Raw genomic sequence first — 22,863 nt, 5'->3', positions numbered from 1 at the left:
ATCACTTAAGCCGAGTTGAAGAAGCAGAGGTAAAGATGTTCTGCAGTCCAAGGATGGAAATAGTCTGTGAAAAGCACAGAGGAAGGAGTATCAGGGGTGGGGATGAGAGAGGAGGCCAGTTTAGAGGAACCATAGAATTTCAGGGCTGGTAGGTGATAGAATACCAGATTTATTGTCAAGAAGATTCATCCAGGAATTCAAATCTGGCTTCAGACACTTGCTAGCTGTGTGACCCTGGCAAGTCACTTAATCCTCATCTGCAATATGAGTCGGAGCAGGAAATGGCAAACCATTCCAGTATCTTTACCAAGAAAACCCCAAAAGAAGTCACAAAGAGTTGGACATGATTGAACTACAACAGTTTCAGGATGGGAGTAATATATGAAAAAGCTTGAAATGTAATTTTGGACTGGGTTGTAAGAGTCTTTAAATAACAGAGAAATTTAAATTTGATTCTAAAATCGATAGGGAGCTATTGCAATTTTTTAAAGTGGGAGAGTGACATGGTCAGACTAGTACTTTAGGAAAAATTGCTTTGGCAGTTGTGTGGAGGAGAGGTTGGAGAATGGAGAGACTTGAGGTAGGGAAGTCAATTAGGAGGCCACTGCAATGGTTCAAGTGAAAGGTGATAGGGTGGTGACTATGTGAGTAGAAGAAGGAAATCTTCTACTGAGGTAGAAGCAACATAATTTGGCAATAAATTGGATGTGAAGGTTCAATGAGGGTGAAGAGTTGAGGGCAACTTCTAAGTTTTGAAGGTGTCTCCACTTCCTTACCTGGAGATTTTTTTTTAAAAAAGGAAAACAATAAACAGCTAGATTTTAGTGGAGAGATAGAGTTGGAAAACTCTTAAAATAAAGAATGTCCGAACTGAAAGGGATCTTGGAACAGAGAATGACAAAATTGGAAGGGACCTTTTATATAAAATAATTATATGTAGTATCAGTTAAGCTTAAGAAAATTTTAGCACTTCAAATATTGGAACTAGAAGAGAACTTATAGATCTTCTAGTACAGGTTCATGAATTTAAAAAAAATTTGGTAATCATTTCTATAATTCATTTCCTTTGAAATCTTCTGTATTTTATGTTATGCATTAAGTATATTATTCAGAGAAGTTTCACCAGGGATGAAGAGGGGCCAAAATGGTCCATCATAAACAAAAAGAGTGAAGAACAATCAATCTACTCAAATCTACTCATTTTGCCTAGGAGGAGACTAAAACCCGGTGAAGAAATATGATTTGCTCAAATTTACAGAGTGACATTGTCTAGTGGCAGATTCAGGACACAAACACAAGATTGTTAGCTAATGCTTGGCCTCGTGTGTTTTCTACCACATGGAGCTACCTTTCTTTTTTAATTAAAGCTTTTTATTTTCAAAACATATGCATGGATAATTTTCAACATTCACTCTTGCAAGACCTTGTGTTCCAAATACTTTTCCTCTCTTCTCCCCACCCCCTCCTTTAGAAGGCAAATAATCCAATATCTATTAGACATGTGCAATTCTTCTATACATATTTCACAATTATCATGCTGCACAAGAAAAATCTGATCTAAAAGGAACAAAATGAGAAAGAAAACAAAACACAACCAACAATGAAAATAGTAAAAATACCTGTTGTGATCCACACTTGTTCCCACAGTCCTCTCTCTGGGTGCAGATGGCTCTCTTTATCACAAGGCCATTGGAACTGTCCTGAGTCATCTCATTGTTGAAAAAAGCCACGTCCATCAGAATTGATCGTCATATAATATTGTTGTTGCCCTGTACAATAATCTCCTGGTTCTACTCACCTCACTCATATTCACAGTTCATGTAAGTCTCTCCAGGTCTCTCTGTATTCATTCTGCTGATCATTTCTTATAAAGCAATAATGTTCCATAGGATTCATATACCATAACTTACCCAGCCATTCTCCAATTGATGGGCATCCACTCAGCTTCCAGTTCCTGGCCACTACAAAAAGGACAGCCACAAACATTCGTGCACATACAGGTCCCTTTCCCTCCTTTAAGATTTCTTTGGGATATAAGCCCAATAGTAACACTGTTGGGTCAAAGGGTATGCACATTTTGATAGGGACTACCTTTTATTATTAGTTTTGTCTTTCTTTCTTTCTTTTTTTTTTTTTTTTTTTTGCTATAACTAAGAATTGTTCCTAGAACAATATGAATGGGCAAAATGTATACAAAATATACACTCAAATAAATACAAGATAAATCAGGAAGGAAACTAACAGTTGTGGGGTGGACTCTGGCCAATCAGGAAGGCTTTATGGAGAAAGTGTCACTTAAGTTGAGTTTTAAAGGAAACCACAGATTAAAAGAAGCAGAGATAAAGATATACAACCCAGGGATGGAGATAACCTGCCAATCGCAGCTTGTCAGATGGTGCTGAGGAAAGTGACTCTATGGGTCACCTGAGCTGCTCCTCTCCCCACCCTTCTTGCTAGAATATTATCCAGCTTCCAATCAGTGGGGGCCTTTCCTTGATTCCTTCCTGCTTTCTCCTTTGGGATATTCATGGCGGGTTCCTGGCATTCATCAATGCCCCATGTGTTTGGGTTTATACTATTTAGTACAGCTCTAGCCAGGCTTGGCTAAGAATTGGGCAATCCCTACAGGCAACTGGTGGAAGGCATCCTGCATGAGTTTGTGGTTGAAAGTCAGAATTGGAGGGACTGAGAGAAGCCTCAGAACCTGGAAAAGAAGAAGGAGCTAAAGAGTGAGTCAGCAAGGGGATGTGTGTGTGTGTGTGTGTGTGTGTGTGTGTGTGTGCAGGAGGGAAGGGGTAAGGAGTAAGAAGAGGGAAGTAGAATAGAAGAGGAGCCAGGGAGGAAAAAGGGGAAGGGTAGCACAATTAGAGTGGGTCCCATGTGGGGGTCTTCATGAATGAGAAGGCAATTGGATCTGGATAACATGGCCTTGGCAATGCTAAAGTGGGCACTGGGATGATCCTTGTCCATGGAGAACAAGACTGCAATATGTCATCATTATTCGTGGATATGATCACTGGATCTGAATGAGGGAAGTGGTGGCAATTTGGGCTGTCCAGACCTATATGTTGTTACCAAAGGATGTCTGTGTTCTTTCTTCTAGTTGGGTTACTCAGAGCCCCTGGCCAGCCTACACACAAAATGGGCTTGCAAGCCAAGTTCCATATCATCTCTTGGGTGGGGGGGTACAGCATGCAGTCAGGAGAGAGCAGAAGTGGGGATTCTTTATGGATCAGCCTGAGGCTCAGGCTCCAAACCTGTCCAATGACTCTGGAGTCACAATCTACTGAAGCCCTTTTCAGAAAAAGGGTATAAAGATATTAGGGAAGAACTGATACAGGCTAGTGTCCTATTAGTTCAGGTCTAATGTTGAGACAAAATGGGGCACTCAGAAATTATCAACAATTAACAAAGGGAAGTTTACTTAACCAGAACATAGAAAAGATATTCAATAAGATACTTGGGAGAAAGGGATCCTCTCCATTTAGAAATGCATCTGGTCAGCGGGATTGTAGTCTTTGGATATCCTCCAAATCTAAAGAGATATGACCCTATATGACTGGAACTTTTTATGCCCTTAGGTGATCAGGAACCATGTTAATAAAGTCACATGCTACCAGAAAGCTGCATAAAGAGGGGATTAGGGGAGTAACTTAAGCCCCATGCAGCAGCCATTTCCTTCTCCCTCCAGCCAGTCAAATCCCAGGATCAGTTTTGGTTCCTTTTGGGGAAAAACTCTCCTAATCCATGTTTTTTTTTTTTTGGCAGGGGGAGGGAGAAGGAGAAATTGTAGAGGAGAGGAGAATCTGGGAATACAATGTTCCTATCATAAAAGGTATAATAATTCTAATAAGGGACTTGGAAAGTCCCTAAGTCCAAATCCTATCTTGTACACTTATATATGTGACTCTAGGCAAATCACAATCATTCTAGGCCTTAATTTCCTCACCTGTAAAAGTATGTCATATATATAACTCTAAATACATGATTATTTGTTCATATGAATGCTGAGGGTCTAGGACACAGGAGAGAGAGTGTGATATAATAAAAATAGCAGTATTCTGGGAATTCAGAGACCCGGGGAGATACAATCTCAGGGAGAATCTTGCCTTCAATACATATGAGTTTGGGCAAACCATTTAATTTCCCTGAATCTCAGTTTCCTCATCTGTAAAATAGTACTGGAGCCATTCAATCTAAAAAGCACTATTACTTGTACTTTGAACAAAGCATTGTGCTAAGTTATGGGAAGACAAAGATAAAATGGAGGTGGGGGGAGTCCCTGCCCTCAAAGAACTTACATTCTAATTTTTAGATTTCCTTCTAGCTCAGACATTCTCTCTCCCTCACTTCTTCCCATCAGTGAAAATAACTCAGCTACTAACCCTATAATGTTTGTTTAGTATCTCAGGCAGGTTCAACTCTGCCCCTAGGCCAGGCATTTGGGGAGATATTATACCTGGTGCTGCTATTTCAGGGATGCCTTCCTATAGTGGTCCCGTGTTCCTGGGTTTGGGTCTCCCTGGGTTTGGGGGTGGAGCCCCAGGAAAGCTCATTTCTCTTTCAGGAATATTCCGAGATTCTAAAGGTATCAGTCACACAGATCCCAAATCCTGGGAATGGAGCAGGCTCTAGCTCCAGAAGGAAGGAACAAGGAGATATATAAAGAACCTTCTCTGACTCACTGCTGCCAACTCACTTTCCAGGTATAGGGCCCTGGAAAAGAAGATGGCATTGAAATGTGAGTCATTGAGAGGATGTGGCAAGTGAAGGGACAGGGTAGAGGGATGAGAAAAGGGAAGTGGGACAGAGGAAAAGCCAGAGGGGAAGCAGGGGGCAAGGACAGCCTGCAATGTTTGGAGAGCTGAGTGGATAAGATGATAATTGCATGACAAACCTTCCAATGGGAGACTACTGTTTCTGGGTCCCTCTTAGACAATATGTTAATCATGGGGGACAGCAAATAAGGGTTTAAAATAAGGCTCTGCACACTAGGTTTGTTGACACTTGGGTTCCTCTCTGTGTTAGAGAGGGGAGTCCATTATCAACCTGTTTAGAATCCTAGATGTTCAATGAGATAAAGGACCTCAATGATAATTTAGCACAACCCCCTCAGGAAGGATCTCTTGTTGCAATGTCAGCTCCATCTCTGAGACTTAGGCTTGATGAGTCCCAATGATGTCAGACCATGAATTCATCCATCTCTGCCTTCTGGTTCTGATGGTCCAAGTTAGGAATGATCCTATATCCTTCTCTTCATTAAGGTTGTTGTAATTAATCTTACATAAATCATGGTTCATAAATATAGAGCTAGAAACTTAGAAAACAGAGAAAACAAAAGAAATGGCTTAACTCGTTTTTCAGAGGAGGAAACAGACCTGGAGAAAGGAGGGGATTTGGCCGAAATTGTTCAGAGATTTAGTGAGTGAGTTGGGACTACAAGGCACCTAATTCCCAGTCCAGAGAGAAGCATTGGGTAGTAGAAAGAGTATTGGCTCCAGAGGCTACCTGAGTCACTTGGGAAACATGTCAGTATACTCATATCTAAAATGAGATCAGACTCATTATGTCTTAGGAGACTTCCAGTTCTAGAGAATCATGGGATCATAAATGTTTATATAGAGTTGGAAGACTTTAGAAATCATTGAGTCCAACTCCCTCATTTTATGGATGAGAAAAAATGAGGCACAGAATGACAGAACTTAGGCAACTTGCTCAGTTACATGGCTAGTTAGTATCTCAAATGGGATTTTAGCTCCAGGAAGTCCAGTGCTCTATCCAAAATTGTACAGTGCTTCCACTTGCACTCTTTCCACTATCTTCCGCATTTTCCAATATCCTTTCTAAAAATGGTTAAATAAAGTTATTTGAAAGCCTCTTATCTCCTTAGGGCTCAGCCTTGAGCTGAAGGAGAAACAGAGAAAGGAGACTGACAGTGTTAGTGGCCTGTGGATGGTGTTGAACAGGATTGATTGTGAGGGAGTGTGATGGATTTTGAACTTTTGGGGATTTCCCAATTCTTGTCTTCCTTCTTTGCACTAGACAACCCCACCCCTGTCTGCTTCTCCACCAGTGCCCTTCACTGAGTCCTTTGTAGTTCTGGGAGCAGAGTTTCCCCCACCCCCCTTCTCTCTAGTGTTTTTCCATCTTTGCTGTTTAGCTGAAATTTTGCTTCTCCCTGAGGATACAACTTTCCTTAAAATCCTCTGCTTTGATAGCCTCTCTCTATAAATGGGGCCCACAGGGCCAAGAGAAGGGATTATTCTAATTCTTGCTCCCACTATTTCTTCTACTCTTTGGCTGAAGAAATGAATAAATATATAAATGAAGGAAAAATCATTTATTTAGGACTTACAGTTAACTAAATATCAGGCATTGAGCTAAGCACTAGGAATACAACCAAGACATTCCTTTAATCTCAGGAAACTCACTGTCTAATGGGAAAGGCAACATGTATTAGAAGTGGTTACTAAGAAAGAGAGTTTTGGTCAGGAAAGTAGTAAGGATAGTAATGGTGGGGTTGGGGAGAGGGGGAATTGGACCCCCCAAACATATTGAGGTTACATGCTGGTGTCACAAGGTATCTCAAGAGAATTTGTAGGCTTAGATCTCCAACTCAAGGGGCAAAGATTTTTATTATGCTGCCAAAAGTGGGCTAAATCCACATGGGATTTTTAGCAGGGAAAAGGGGTTTTTAGCAATTAACAAAGGGAAAGACAAGTTCCCTAGCAAAACTCACAATTTACCAGGAGAAAGATTCTATTAAGGTGTAAAAGGGCATTAAGTTATGGCAAGTTCCTAATGAATCCTCAGCTCTATAAGGTGGGTAAACTCTAAAAAGGATTTAGTGAGTTGGAAAAATATAGTGGGTTCTTTTATTGAGGAAATATAGGGGAAATATAACCTCAGGGATTGACATCATAACTTGGCTTTCTGATTAGATACAGTAACTGTGGAGTTATGATGGTTTTGTCAACGCAAAGAATTCTGCTAAGGATTCGACCAGGAGTGGGACTGAATTAAAAGTCTATTTAAAGATAACAAAAGGTTTAATCAAAACCATCCTATCAATGCTTCTTTCTGCTTGCCTGAAGGAGTAGCTTGGCTTCCAGTTTGTTTTCAGTAATTTATCAGTAAAGTTATCCATTGGGTTCCATATAGAAGTGCTCATTACTGGAATCAGAGAAGAGGAAGGGGTAAGGTGGCAGAAGGTAGTCATATGCAACAACAGGGCAAATGGCAAGATGGTCTCAGATTGACAGCTGGGTGGGAGGCAAAGCACTGTTTGGCCTGGAGCTGATTTGATATTGTGTTTGCATTCACTCACTCTTCAGCCAAGACAGCTTGTCCCCACAGTAGGAGTTCTCAAGCTGAGTGAATAGATTTCTCCCAGGGACTGCATGGTATCATTGAGGTTATAGGATATAGTCAGACTCTTCCTGTATGAGATCACCAAAATGATGGGGCACGGGGTGAAATTCCAAAAGTATATTGGGGTTTGGGCTAGTGTTTTGAGTCATCCCAAAATAATTTGTGGGCATAGACCCCAAAATCAATGGGTTAAAAGTGTATTAAGCTGCTAAGAGAAAAGCTAAATTCCAAAAGGAGTTATTAAGAAAAAGGGTTTTAGCAACTAATAAGAGGAAAGACAAGTTCCCTAGTGGAACTCACAATTAACCAGGAGGAAGATGCTATTAAAGGGTAGACACCACAAGGTGGGCTAAATTCTTAGAAAAGTTAGCAGACTAACCCAAAAAAGGATTAGTAGGGGAGGAGAATTACTGGCAGGCTAGTCATAAAAAAGATTTAGCATCCTAAAAAGTTAGCAAAGATCTAGAGGATGAACAGATATTTTACTGAGAAAATATAACCTGGGGAGTAGACATCATAATTTAGCTTTCTGATTAAATACTGTAAGGTAGAGTTACTAGAGACCTCCACTTGGAATGGGATTGTAGTCCAAAGTCTACTTGAACAAAAGGCTTACTTAAGAACAAAAGACCTAAATAAAAACAAAAGAGTCTACTTTTTTTTTTTTTTTTAATTATACCTTCTTATTGCCAGAACATATGCATGGGTAAGTTTTTACAACATTTTCCCTTGCACTCACTTCTGTTCCAACCAAAAGGGTCTACTTGTAATCTTATCACTGTTCCTATTTGCCTCAGGGAGTATCTTTCTCTGCATATTTGACTATCTAGGACCTCAGCAGTTTCATAGGTCTGATTTAGAGAGAGGGGATCTCTATCTTCAGATTGAAGGACAAGATGGCCCATTTGTCTTACTCTTTCACGTTTTCTCAATAAGTTTTTCTCTTTCAAAGCAATTTTTTTCAGCAATTATCTCCAGTCTTCTTCACAGTGACATCTCTTCCATTCTTCTACCTTTTTGATGGTCTTTATCTGGATAATTGTTCTCTTTATCACCTGTCTTCAAATCTTGACCCTGACATTGGCCAGTTGTGTGATATTGGTTAAATCATTTTACCTCTTTAAGACTTTGTCATCTGAAAAGTTAACTTTTACTACCTACTTCAAAAGATGGTTAAGGGAAAGTACTTTGCAAACTTGAAGTGCTCTAGGAATGAGAGATGCAGATGAGGAGCTGTAGATGGTCAAAAAAGAAAGAGAGTATTTTCTGCTGGAACATTAATGATAGTAGTTCTTTATTTTATACATTTATCTTTTTTGGTATTCAAATGGATCTTCCATCACATTAATGTGCATACTCCCTCCAAAGACCTATTGATCAATATTTATTAAGTGCAGCCAAATAATAGGCACTGTGCAAGGCTTTGCGTGTTGGGGGGAGAGCAACAAGATAAAAATGTGACAATCCCTATACTCAAGAAGTCATGACAAGCATTTATTGAGTACCTACTATGTGCCAAGCACTTGGTATATAAAGAAGGAAATAGCAAACTATTCTAGTATCCTTGCCCAGAAAAACCCACAGAAGCATTCCTGAATGGCATCAGGGCCATTCAGATGGTTACTCTTACTCTCTACCTATGATGAGATCTTTTAAACTTATGCTTTAAAAAAATAACACTATAGACTCCAATTCTCCTTAGCAATTAATTCCTTCTTTGTTTTATGATCCAAACTGCTCATAACAACCATATGACTTTCCAGGCTCCTTTGAGTGATATTTATTTTCAAGTTTTTAGATGAGTTTGTCAAACTCAAATAGAAACAAGGGCTAATCCATATGTAAGGGTCCCAACCAACCAATTATTGAATTACTTTTAAGATATAATTTTTATTGTAGTTTTAATTATTTTGGCAAATATTTCCCAATTACATTTTCATCTGGCTCAGGTTGCACCTGGGAGTATTGTGGGTCAGATGCTGAATCTCCAACTTTTTGGGACCCTGTATTGGCTTTTGTTGGCAAACATACCAGAATGGTTTGCCATTTCCTCCTCTGCTAGATGAAGGCAAACAGGGTTAAGTGACTTGTCCAAGATCATATAGCTAGTGAGTGTCTGAGGTCAGCCTTCCTGATTCCACACTCAACACTTTATCCATTGAGCTACCTAGCTGTCTCAGATGCTGGGGATAGGATTATATTTGACCCCTTTGCTTTAGAGAATGGAATTTATCTTGATTTATAGCTGGATAACACCAAAATTAGGTGTTCACAATTAGAATAATGGCATTGAAATATAGTCTTTGTTTCTTGGGTAAAAATGAAACTCATTAATTTATAGCAATTTAAGGTTTATAGTTAGGTCATTTATTCCTTCATAGAGAAAGAAGCATCCAAGTTGGGCCTTAAAGACTTCCAGAGGAGAAAATGGAAAGGAGGGGTAAGGGAAGAAGGGTGTTCCATAGAGACCGCATGAAAGCAGAAACAGAGAAGCATGGGAAGTGTACAGGGAAGAGTGAGAACATTCTTTGCCACAGCAGAGTATATGCAGAGAAGATTTGTGTGAGATATGGTGGGGAAAGTAGATTAGGGAATAAAACCAGTGTAGAATTAATTATCTTGTCAGTAAGGGGTAATGGGATTTAAAGATTTCAAGTTGGGGAATGGCACATTTACATAACAATGTCATACAACATCTTGTCAGAATCTCAAAATAGTCCTATATCAGGTTTAGATAATACAGACATTATTTATCCTCGTTTTATAGTTGTGGGAGATAAGACTCAGAGAAATTAAATAAGTTATTCATGATCTCCCAGCTTTCCCAGCTTTAAGAACATGGAGCTCCACTTCAGTCTTGATACCAAGTCCAGCACTTTTATCTATTTTAGATATTTCCATATAAACAGACCTACATTCCAGAATAATTATTCCGACTGCTGTATAAAAGATGGATTGAAGGCGGAGGGAGTGAAAGTGGAACAACATGTTCTGAGGCTATTTCAAGAGCCCAGGAAGGTGGTGATGAGAATCTATAATACTATTGCATTCTCTTTTTTTCTATACAATGAGAATGGCAGTGGGGAAAGGAGGGGAAGAGAGGGAAGGAAAGCAAGGAGAAGCAAGACAAGGGAAACATTTATTAAGGCCATATTTCATGCCATGAACTGTGCTATGGACTTTACAATATTCTCTCATTTGGGAGTAGAGAGAAGGCTAAAGATTTGTAGTATGAAGAGAATTTGGTATCTGACTGGTCAAAGATTATAGACTCATAGCTCTATAGATCTAGATCCAGAAACAATACTAAGGATTCAAATTTGGAAGACAGCATCAATAAAGTCAGAAATAGTAGTATCAGAAAGAAACATAGTTTTGGGGACATGTTCAGTTCATTTGGGACATGTTAAGTTCAAGGTGCTATGGACACATCTCCCAATAACCTTCATTTGAGGTAACGAGATAGTTTGATAGAGAAAAAGTTAGACCTGTAGTCAGAAAACCCAAATTTAAATTCTGCTTTTCTCATTTAGTCCACTATAAGATGGGGATAATAATAGTACCTACCTCACAGGGTTGTTATGAGGATCAAATGAAATCATATTTATAAAAAGAATTTAGCATAGTGCACAGCACACAGTAGGTATTATATAGTGGCTAAATAAATTGCTCCTGATCTCCCATCTAGGAAGAGTCTGGAGCTCCAGTCCAGTCTTGACATCGTTTCCCTTTTCTTTCCTCCTGTCTGGAGCTATGCATTTCTTCACTTCCAAGTTCATTTCTTAATCCTTTAGTAACCCAGAATAGACTAAAGTTCAGTAGTTCTGCCATCTGAAGCCCTGGTTAGATATACTCATAGTACCTTCTCTCTACAACCTTCACTGTCACTTTTTCCAGACTCTTTAGCTGCAGTAACCCCCTTCCCTGCTGACTAAACTTGGACCACTTTGTTTGTAAGGGAAGTATAAATTCAGAAATATTCCAAAAGCATACAAGGAATATTATGCCTAAAAATCATCTGACCAGCCTCAGTGACTGGCCACTTCAATAATTTATGGAATCTCTGCTACTTTAGTTCCTCTTCATTCATGTAGGAAAGGGTTCCAACCGGCCTAGGCCCCAAAGTCCAAGATCTTATTCTGTTCAAAAACTTAAAACCCTAGTTGCAAACTCTTCCACACCAGTTTCTCCCTAATGAAAATGGTCCTTTGTTCCCAAGTCTGGAACTCTGGGATTAAATTATTGAAACATTAAAAAAAATTATATGACATGTTCCCACAGCCAATCAGAAAGTCTTTAGTTTTATGGGCCTTTGGTGTTCCTGGGACATCCCTCCCTCTCATTTTCCTCCTAGACCTGAAGCTGATTGCCTTGTTGGTACAATGGAGTAGGCCCTAGCCCAAGCCTCAATTGGTCCATGTTTGGATTTTCTTGGCTCAGAGTGAGTATAAATAGCAATTGTTTCTGTTTTGGTCAGAAACCCTGAGAGTTTTCCCTCCCCAGATTGATTTTCTTTTTCTTTTCTTTTCTTTTTTTTTAATAAATAAAGAGGCTATTTATTCTTTGTCTTATTTTTATCCAGCTTAATCATTGAATGGGTATTGCCTCAGACAAACTGAGACCTGGGAAAAACTCTAGCTTTAAAAGGCCAAGGTCTATCCTTGCATCTGGTGCCCTCTCCAGTCGTCCTGATCTTCATCTTGCCATCAGACTCAGAAGGATCCCAAGGCAGGTGATCTTGCAGAGCCTCCTTAAATCCTCACTTAAATCCAATTTACTTTCATGCTATGGCACCAGCTTCCTGATGTCACGGTCCTTTTTGAGAATGAAGGAGAAATAACAACAATGAATAAGACACACTGGTATAGTACTTTAAGGTTTGCAAAGAATCACAAATATCATTTCATTTCATCTTCACAGCAACCTTGGGAGGAAGATGTTATTATTATCCCCTTTATAGATGAGAAAATTGGCTAAGAAAAGTTTAATAAGCTGCCAGGGACTATGTAGTTAATAAGTAACTAAGGCAGGATTTGAACTCATAGATCTCTAACTGGGTCAATTCGGGCTCACTACGAATGTAAGAAAAGAACTTTGCAAACCTTCAAATATTATTTTATAGACTTAGATACATGTCATCTTGGCCACTAGATACAAGCCCAATGAAGGCAGGTACCACAATTTATTCTATATGTCCCTATTAGAGTCATTCACAGAAAAAAGTTTTTACACAGTTTTGTTAAACTTAATTATCCTGCCATAGTCCATGAGAAAAGCCTGAAATTGGGAGGAGGAGGGAAAAAGGATCATGGATTCCTGGATTGGTTCTGCTACTAGCATGTTATGTGGCACATAATGGGCAATTAAGAAATGTTCATTGACTGACTGTTGCCTTAAATAAGTCATTTCACCCCTTGGGCCTCCATTTTCTAATGTAGAGAGCTAGTAGCTAGGTAGCATAGTAGAGAGAGTGCTAAATTTGGAGGAAGAAAGTGCTGAGTCCTATCTATCTCAGATACTTATTAGCTGTGTAGTCCCTGGCAATGATAGGCAAAGGAGGGAATAAATCCCATACAGAGCTGTTGTTAGAAGCCTGTGAGAAACTCAGAGCAGGAGTCTATGCCAAATTAAAGCCAATGCATGCATGGAAAGGTTTTTATTACTCACTAACTTACTAGTGGAGTAGTCTTATTGGAAGCACTTGGCTTAGTCAGAACAATTGTTCCTGGAAAACAGGACAAAGAAAGGAAGTTATGAGCCTTATTAGAGGGCCCATTTCAAACAGGAAAAGGAAAAAGGAAGGCTGTTTCTGTACTATGGTTCAAGAGGCCCTGAACATCTTTTTGATCCTTGTCAGTTCTCATTGGATCTTCCTTTAGGGTCTGAAATTCTTTCTACCAGTGTGGCGGAGTCAGGGAAAAAAACCGACTCACATTTGAATCCTTACTTTGTGATCATCACTTTACCTCTCTGGGCCTCAGTTTTCTCATCTAAAATGGGGATAATGATAGCTAAGGTAGAACATAAATCCTTTTGCAGGATCGTTTCTGATGACCTTCCCATTCCCCACTCCCTCCAGTGTGACATGATCTCTTCTTCCTCTAAAACTTTTACTGAATTATCTATAAAATGGGCTTATTCCATCCGTAGTACCTAGCTCTCATTACTGTTGTGAAGGACACATGAAATAAGTACATAAAAATGCTTTACAAACCTGTAACAATTATGACATTGTAAATAGTCCAAATCAGTTCATATCCTGCTTTCTTTTAAACCTGTAAGAAGATAGCATTCTATTAGATATTAATCTAACATCTATTAATCAGATTAATTAATTATTATTAATTATAAATAATATTATGATATATTAATTAGGCAGTGAGAAAGTGTCAAGTTGCTCACCAGTGGGTGCTCTACTAGAATCACCAGCCCCGTGGTATCTTTAGAGTCTCTCTGGCACATACATGGGATACCCTTCCTTAAATGATGCAATCCTTCACACTGACTACCAGAGGGCAATTAGCTTGCCTATAGGCTAATTAAGCAGTAGCCCTGGCTCCATGCAAAATGCAACTAGAGGATGAAATGGAAAATTGAAATATGAATATTAAAAATGAAGACTAGTATTACAAAGTTGTAGATTTCCCCTTTCTGGGGACTCCTTTCTGGTTTCTGAACTCCTAGCTATAGGAATTAGATATTTAATATACAATGAATACATAGTCTATTGGACATAATCAAATGGAAAAAGAAAAAAAGCTTCCATGACATCAGGAAGCTAGTGCCATAGTATGAAAGTAAATTGGATTTAAGTAAGGGAGGGCTCTGCAAGATCACCTGCCTTGGGATCCTTCTGAGTCTGATGGCAAGATGAAGATCAGGACGACTGGAGAGCACACAAGATGCAAGGATAGACCTTGGCCTTTTAAAGCTAGAGTTTTTCCCAGGTCTCAGTTTGTCTGAGGCAATACCCATTCAGTGATTAAGCTGGATAAAAATAAGACAAAGAATAAATAGCCTCTTTATTTATTAAAAAAAAAGAAAAGAAAAGAAAAAGAAAATCAATCTGGGGAGGGAAAACTCTCAGGGTTTCTGACCAAAACAGAAACAATTGCTATTTATACTCACTCTGAGCCAAGAAAATCCAAACATGGACCAATTGAGGCTTGGGCTGGGGCCTACTCCATTGTACCAACAAGGCAATCAGCTTCAGGTCTAGGAGGAAAATGAGAGGGAGGGATGTTCCAGGAACACCAAAGGCCCAGAAAAACTAAAGACTTTCTGATTGGCTGTGGGAACATGTCATATAATTTTTTTTTTCCTTATTTCTTCTATATAGAATCATGTACTTCTAGCCATCTCAAAACCTTCCTCCTATTGATCCTCCCAGATCTTCAGGAGTGGCAGAAGGAATCTCCCAAACCACTCACAATGGCTGTTCTTGGAAAGGAGAAAGTGTGTCCACATCCAGGACTCTCCATGAGGATGCTGGACTAAAGTATAGGAAAACAAGGAGGTCACCAGCCCAATGGATCCATAATAGCTGGTCTTGGCCCATAGTATCCTCTATTTTCTCAGACTCCATGTGCAATCTTGCTTCAAGAACAGTATCTTTTCAGCAGCATTGATGTATCTCAGCCTTGTGTCTCACCCATGGACCCTCATCACCTAGACCCAGAGGAAGATAAAAATTCAGAGGGATAAGAAGGCAAGGTGTGGCCATGAGCTACATAAACTTTTAAGTGGTATATAAATGCCAGTCACTTCTCTGGACTGAAGAACTGTCTGCAGAGGGCCCCTGTGAACATAAACAAAATGTAGTACGTGGGTCTTTATTTGGGGATGGGCCCAGGTCAGTTGTGTTTCATTTCTTTCCTGGTTGTCTTTCTGCCTCTCTGTGACTTAGCTACCATATCCCAGTGTAAGTGCCTTCTTTCTCTCCTTCCATTCCCCATTCCCCATCAATTTTTAATTTCTTTTTATGTTTTGTATTCTCCCTTTCAAATATAAGATCCCTTGAAGGCTTATATTTATATCCCCAGTGCTCATCCCAGTGTCTGGCATATAGTAATCACTTAAATGCTTCGGTCTTCCTTGCCTTCCTGCCTACTAACAGTCTGTTTCTGTATGAGCTATGGCTCATACAGTGTGAGCAAAGACATGGAGACAGGAGACAGCAGGACAAGACTCCAGTTGTGAGAGGAGTCCAGTTTGACTGCAATGCAGGATACTTGAAAGGGACAACTGTAAGATAAAGCTGGATGAGTAGAGTGTAAGTAGCTTGGAAAGAACCTTGAATATCAGGATCAAATGTTTATGTTTTATTCATTAGGCACTAGGAAGCAACTGAGGTTTTTTTGAGAAGAGGAATGACATCAGAACAGCTTGTTAGGAAGATAATTCTGGGAATGGAGTGAAGGATAAATTTGTAAGGGGATAATTTGAGGGCAGGAAGACCTGTTAAAAGAATATCATGCTTTTTGTAAAAACTAAGAATCGGAGATAGAGTGGATGCCCATCAATTGGGGAATGATTAACCAAAGAGTGCTACATGAATGCAATGGAGTATTTCTGAGCTATGAAATGAAGTAATGTGATGAATACAGAGAAGCAAGAAAGGTGTATGAACTGATGCAGAGAAAAGAAAAGCCAAGAAAACAATATATACACAGTAAGTACAACAATGAAGATGGAAAGAACAACTGTATACCAAAATATCAAAAGTAAATATAACAAAGTTATAAAGATCAAGCAGGATTTGAATAAAGAAAGAGGAAAAAAAAATCCAAGCTACTCCTTTTGGAGAGGTAAGAATTTTATTAGTCTTACACATTGCACATATTTTCAGAATTTTTCAATGTATCAATCAATTGTACTGACTTTTTTCCTCTCTTAAAATTACTATTTATCATATGGGATGGTTCTCTGAGAGGAGGGAAGAAAAGGATAGATACTTGAGAAAACTATGATCATTCAAGAAACAAAAACTATAAATAAAAACCTTTAAAAGAGGCTATTATAATAGTACAAGTGAGAAGAGATGAGAGTTTGAAAGATGGAAACAGCAGTGGCCATGGAAAGGAGGAATTCATATTATATAATTTGCCACAGGAAAGCTAAATAAATAAAGCTTTTTATTTAAATAATATAATATAAATAATGATAAATAAATAATATAATAAACAATATATAAATATATATTAAAGATATAACTAAAGATATCTATAAAATAGATAATGGTGAAGTCTAGGTGAAGTCCTAGAATGATGGTAGTGATATCTAAAGAAAAAGTTGGAGGTCAGGTTTGGAGAGAGAAATGTTAGGTTCAGTTTTGTATATATTTTTAGTGTCAGAAAGACATCCAAGTAGAGATGGACATCCAATAGATAATCAGAAAAAGGAGACAAAGGGTCTAGCAAGAGGTAGAGAAATAGATTTACTTGACAGTCTTCAGGATGGAGGTGATTTGAAACCATTAGAGTGGATGAAGTCACAAAGGGAGACAAGATAGAGCGAGAAAAGGAAATAAATGAAGAGAACTTCATAAACTAAAGAGAAAGCTGATAAAGTCCTGAGTAACTGGACATGATTGACAGAGAGGGCCTGGAGCATTGATGGAATTGCTCCCTGGGGCAGGCAGAGAAGGGCACTGAGAAAGATCAGTTTAGCCTCATATTCCTACCCTCTGTGGAGGTTGTGGGCAGCCCTGCCTGACTGTGTCCAGTCAGAAATCCAAGTTATGTCAAACCCCTGAGGTTGAATTTCCCCTATAAATCTGTCCATGGCCCGTGCCGTCTTTGCTGACCCTTTTCAGGTTTTAGCCCTCCATGACACTCTGCCTCATGGTGTCTTTCTATTTAAAGGGGCCAAACTCCCCTAAAGATTTAGCCTGGCAGCTAAGGGCATACTACAACCTCATGGGATATTTCCTTTCTCCTGGTTAATTGTGACTTCCACTAGGAACTTGTCTTTTCCATCATTAATTGTTTAAACCTTTTTTCTTGCTAATTAGATGCTCTCCCCACTCCATTTCCTGGAGTCTATTATATTTCTTATTTTTGTCTGCAACCTCTTCTCCTAAATAATTTTTTGCCAAAGAGAATGACCATTGTGAATTTTTCATATGCCCAAACCCCAGCATTTATTGCCTAAATCTCATTATTTAGGGGCTAAATCTCAAACACATCATTTGGTTCTCCTGACAGAGGTAGAAAGAGAGTGAGAACTCATAGAGGAGAAGGTTAGAGAGTGATCAGAGAGATAGGTAGGAGAATTAAGAGGGGTTCATGTCACCTAATACAAGGAAAGAGAGAATTTCTAGAGAGGGTACCATGGTGCTAAAAACTGTAGTGATAAGAACAATGAAGTCTGAGTAGAAATCATTGGATTTGATAACCAGGATGTCACTTATGAGATGGTGAGAGCTGTTTCAGGACAGTGATGGGGATAGAGGGCAGAATGCAAGGGGGTGGAGAAAAGAGTGGGTGGTGAGGAAGTAAAGATAATGAGCATAGATAATTTTTTTCAAGAAGTTTGGACTTAGTAGTAAGGGGGAAATGTGACTGAAGTTTGATGGAATGTAAAAGTTGAAAGAAAGCAGCTCATACAATAATATCACCAATGCCCAATGATTACAGAATGAAGTGAGCAGAATCAGTCAAACAATATATGCAATGACTATAACAATGTAAATACATTGAAGACACATATAATAAATACACTCTATTTGAATGAACAATATCTAATTGTAATGACCAAGCTAGGCCCTAAAAAAAGAAAAAAAAAAGGATGAAAAAATGTAATTTTCTCTCTTTGAAGAGGTAGGAGACTATAGGTGTGGAACCTAAGCTCAGCTGATGGATTTGTTAATTTTGCTAAATTTTTCCATCTTTCTTTTTTTATTCTTTATTACAAAAGATGTCTCTCTGGATAGACAAGGAAGGAAACATTGTATTTGGAAATTCAGGTAATATAAAAACAAAGAAAACAATGCTTTTTGTTTTAAAAAAGAATTGAAAGTAAGTTTTTTGTTTGGGTTTTATTATTGTTGTTTTGTTTTGTATGTTTTTAGTTATTTCTTAAAAATTGTTGAGTTCTGAATATATATAAAAGAGATACTGGAGAAGGTGAAACTGAAGTTCTTGAGAGCTAGGAAAGGAATAGAATCAGGGACTCCAGGAAGAAACCAGAGAAAAAGGGATGAGTGTGCTTGATCTACACAGAGAAAAGGGAGTAAAAAATTGGGTAAGTTCTGAGTTCTTTGTAAAAATGGGAAGTTGCTTCTTTATAAGAAAGTCTGTGTTGGAGATCATTAAACATTTTTGTATCTTAGGTCCTTTGGCAGGCTGATAAAACCTACAGAATTTTCTTAGAGTAATGATTTGAAATATACATATATATGTATATATACATATGTATGTGTTGTTCAAAAGGAAATCTGCTTCCCTGCTTCCTCTACATACATACATATACATGTGTATGTATATATATATGTAAATACATGCATACATATGTAGAATTACAAGAGAATCAGTTATATTGAAATATAATTACAAGTCCATATATTTTAGATTAAGAACCACCCTCTACCCCAACTCTGCCCTATGTATTTAGGTATAAACTTCTCATATAATTTCTATGTATAAATAATAAAAGTAATAATAACCAGAATCTATTTAAGATTTTCAAAGTGGTTTACATACATTTTCTCATTTAATGGCCACAATACCCCTGGACATAAATATTAGACACTTAGCTAAGAGTTTAAGGCCTGGGTCATATAGCTATCTGAGTATCTGATATCTGAGTATCTGAGTATCTGAGTTAAGTATCTGAGATAAGATTTGAATTCAGATTTTTCTAATTCCATCTCCAGTCCTCTATTTTTCTCTACTATCTATCTTCACAATATTTGATGCTCTTGTTAGCCTGCGTGCTTGCCCAGACATTAAGGTCTCTTTTCTGGGGAGCAATATAATGTCAGATACGGCCAATCCCGTGGTATCTCTGACTGAGGAAATAAAACAGATTTGTGAGAGGCCTTCCCAAAATTATATTTGGGTCCTCATGCCAGGAAAAAAGTTAATTTTATAATAAAAATATATCAAAAAGTTTTGTGATATGAAAGTGAAAAAACCTATTTTGGATGAAACACACTTCCTGGCACAATGTAGGTGTTAACTGACTTAAATTTCTGTTTGAGGGATGAGTGTGCAGTTCTTGGATTGGGGAAAGAAAAAAAGGTTTTTATGGATTACATATTATTTGGGGTTACTCCTAGCTCTGTTATGAAGTTATTCACAAGTGGAGGAAGGCAGTACTATAGTGAAAAGAATACTAGGAGAGGAAACAAGATCCTAACTAAGTAGCCAAAAGATGTTAGGAAAGTTATTTTTCTTCCTTGGGTCTCAATTTCTTCTTCTACAAAAAAGGAGGGTTAGACTAAATGGTATCTAATTAGGATCCTTTCCAGGTCTGACATTCTATGATTCTAAATGGATTTTGGATAGGCTTGAAGCTACCTCTTAATTGTTTCAAAGCCTGAATCACAATAGGGTAAGGCACTATGTACGTGACCCTCCAAAAAGGATTTTTTCTTTTTATTTATTGCAAATTCTTTCTATAAAACAGGAAGCCAGGAGCCTAGGGAAAGGAGCAAGGTTTCCTACAAGATAGAGAGATGTCTCTTCCTTTATGAGATTCAATCTCTGGTCTGCAAATTGTATTCAGCTTTCTAAATAAGTCTGCAATGTTGTGTTGTTCCAAAGTGGAACCTTCCCAGGATTCCTCTGCAACCTGAGCACCCTATTCCTCTCTCGCTCCCTTCCTTTCTCCACACTTCAGGAAGCACCTGGGAAAAGCATGAATACCCTGTATTCAGAAAGAGTAACTCCCACTTTCCAAATTTTACTTTCCTGTCTCTGCAGGGCACCTAAACTGAAATGCCTTTTCACATCTGGATCTCTCCTAGACTTACTCAAAGGAAATGACCCTTGTCTTACAACTAGTGGAAATTTTGTGTTATTATTGCTTTCTTGGTAAACTGTGGTGTGTAATACTGTAAGTAAGGCTTTAGACCAACAGACCAAAAATAAAGTGAGTAAACACAACACTTACATCAGGACCCATATAAAAAGTTAATTGGATCCCATGATTGCCAATCTTTCTGTTTTTGCCAATAGGCACAGAGCTAATCTCCACTAGAAATTAGCACTTGGTTGCAGACATCACAAAGGATCAAAGGATCATAAATCTAGAACTAGAAAGAATCTTAGAGGTCAATTAATTCAATCTTCTCCTTTTAAATGTAAGATATATAGGTCTATGTAAAATAAGTATATCCACATGGTGGTCTAAATATATAAACATAGGTGGGATACTATAGATATTGCTAATCTGATTCATCCCTCCCTCTCCAAGGTGATTTCTATGTTGAAGAAAAGAGGAGAAGGCCTGTGGATAGGTGCACGCGGTCTTTCCCTTGCCTAAAACCAATATTAAGCTAGAATTATACTTATTTATATTCTCAAATATCTCTGGTCTAATATAAGAATATGTGTCTAGTTCAAAAAAGAATCTGCTTCTCTGGTCCCTTTTAAAGGGTTGAATAATATTTCAGTCATATCTGATTCTTCATGACCCCATTTAGGTTTCGTTTTTGTTTTTTCAGCAAAGACACTGAGTAATAGGCCATTTTCTTCTCCAATTCATTTTATAGATGGCAAACAATTTAGTCACTTGCCCATGGTCACACTGCTAGTAGTAAATGTTTCAGGCTGGATTTGAACTCAGGAAAACACCAAGTCCAGCACTCTATCCATGGTGCCTCCTGACTGTTCTCTTAAGTGGGTGAAAGTCTTTATTTTACAGTGTCCAGCTTAGTTTTTTTCCTTCAAACAGATTACACGAAAGACCATCACAAATAATGATTTATTTGTGTTACCCAGGTAGTATCTGAGAATGAAATTGAATTCAGGTCCTCCTCATTCCAGGGCCATTTTGCTCCACCCACCGTGCCACCTAACTTTTTCTTTATTTTTATAGGATGCATTAACCCGAGATAGTATGTTTGTCAGGACAGGGAGACAGACAGAGAAAGGCGGGGCTAGAAAGAACATTGAACTAAGAATCAACACTGTTAGGTTCTAATTTTATAACCTACACTTCTAACTTATGTGATCCTGAATAAATTACTTCCCTGATTTCTGAGCCAGGGATGAGCTCTGCTCTCTGGAATCCCTCCCAATTTTGACATTTAATGTTCTATATTCTAAAGTCTCTTCTAGCTTTGACACTACCTTCAATCTAGTGGGATTCCCAGGCTGTGTACCCTTTTCTCCAGTGAGCTCTTATCGCTCTGGGAATGGCAGATATTCTGCAGAGAGCAGCTTGGGTGGGGGCTCTGTGGGATCTAGGGGAAGAGAGCAGAGATAGGATTGAAGCAGTGTGGAATGGTGCTGATGACCCAAATTCTGGTCCCAGTTCTTTTACTAATTGTCTGTGGAACTTTGAGCAAATTGATTTCCTTCTCTGAATCTCAACTTCCAGTTCCTTTCCCTTCTGACAGTGGATCATTTAGCTTAATTTCTCATTGCAGGTCCTGTGTCAACGGATTAAGTTTGTATCTTTCATTCTTGGAATTGGTCTCAAGGTGCTACCATTGTATCCTTTGCAGCCCCACTGATGCCGAGGATGGTCCGACAAGCTCTCCCCTTCCTGTCCTTCCAATGAGACCAGAGCTGGTCGAGGTGGAGAGGGGTCTCTCAATTCTGTCTCCCCCTAAGCCAGGGGCACCAAGCAGAGGAACAAGAGCCTGGCTCCACCCCAGAGGCAGCCCACTTCCCACTGGGGTCATGGGTAGTACTTCCAAGATTGTTTTTCTTCTTAGACTCAATTTCCAAACCTTGTGGTCACATAGCCCAGTGCAAAAAAGGAGAAGTTTCTCAGAGAAGGAGAAGGCCAGTATCAAAAAACCGATAGTGTGTCAAGGCAAACCCTCGGTTCTCATCTCCGCCAGCCCACCCGGGGCAGGAGGCGATTTCTAGCCCCTTCAGCCCTGGACCCAGGGCTTCCTTCTCTCCAGAGACCATGGCTCTTGGAACCTTGGTACCACTGATGGCACTGGTCATCTGGCACAGTAAGTTACAAAAGAGCTGCCACTGGGAGGTGGGGCCAGGCAGGGAGACAGAACCTCAAGAACTCCTTGGCAGACTTCTGGGGCACCTCAACAAACTCTAGCTCTCCCTTCCTAGGGTGAGGTTCTAGGTTCTTCAAACCTAGGCTGTGTACTCTTCTGTCCAGCAAGTTGCAGATACTCTGCAGAGACCAGCTGGGGTGGGGGCTCTATGGGACCCAAAGGAGGAGAGCAGAGATAGAATGGAAGCTGGGAGTGGGGAGAATCATATCAAATATCCTGGGTTCTAGTCCCAGCTTTTTTTTTTAATTAATTAGTCACTTAGGAAAGTAAAAACTCTGAATCTCGGTTTCCCTCTC

General features: G+C 39.0%; 1 protein-coding gene across 1 annotated transcript in view; it reads left to right on the top strand.

The window, feature by feature from the left end:
• Nucleotides 1-22,236: 22,236 nt before the first annotated feature.
• CSF1R (colony stimulating factor 1 receptor) overlaps nt 22,237-22,863 on the top strand; it is a 41,199-nt gene continuing 40,572 nt past the window's right edge. Inside the window, exon 1 of the mRNA XM_012551743.3 lies at nt 22,237-22,507. Coding sequence (XP_012407197.3) covers nt 22,459-22,507 — 49 coding nt within the window. The 5' untranslated portion in view covers nt 22,237-22,458. The remainder of the gene's footprint in view (nt 22,508-22,863) is intronic.

This window comes from Sarcophilus harrisii, chromosome 2 (genome assembly GCF_902635505.1).
Source record: "Sarcophilus harrisii chromosome 2, mSarHar1.11, whole genome shotgun sequence".
NCBI classification, from domain to species: domain Eukaryota; kingdom Metazoa; phylum Chordata; class Mammalia; order Dasyuromorphia; family Dasyuridae; genus Sarcophilus; species Sarcophilus harrisii.
Note: the sequence above shows the minus strand (reverse complement) of the source record. Positions and strands in the feature narration are given on the sequence as shown.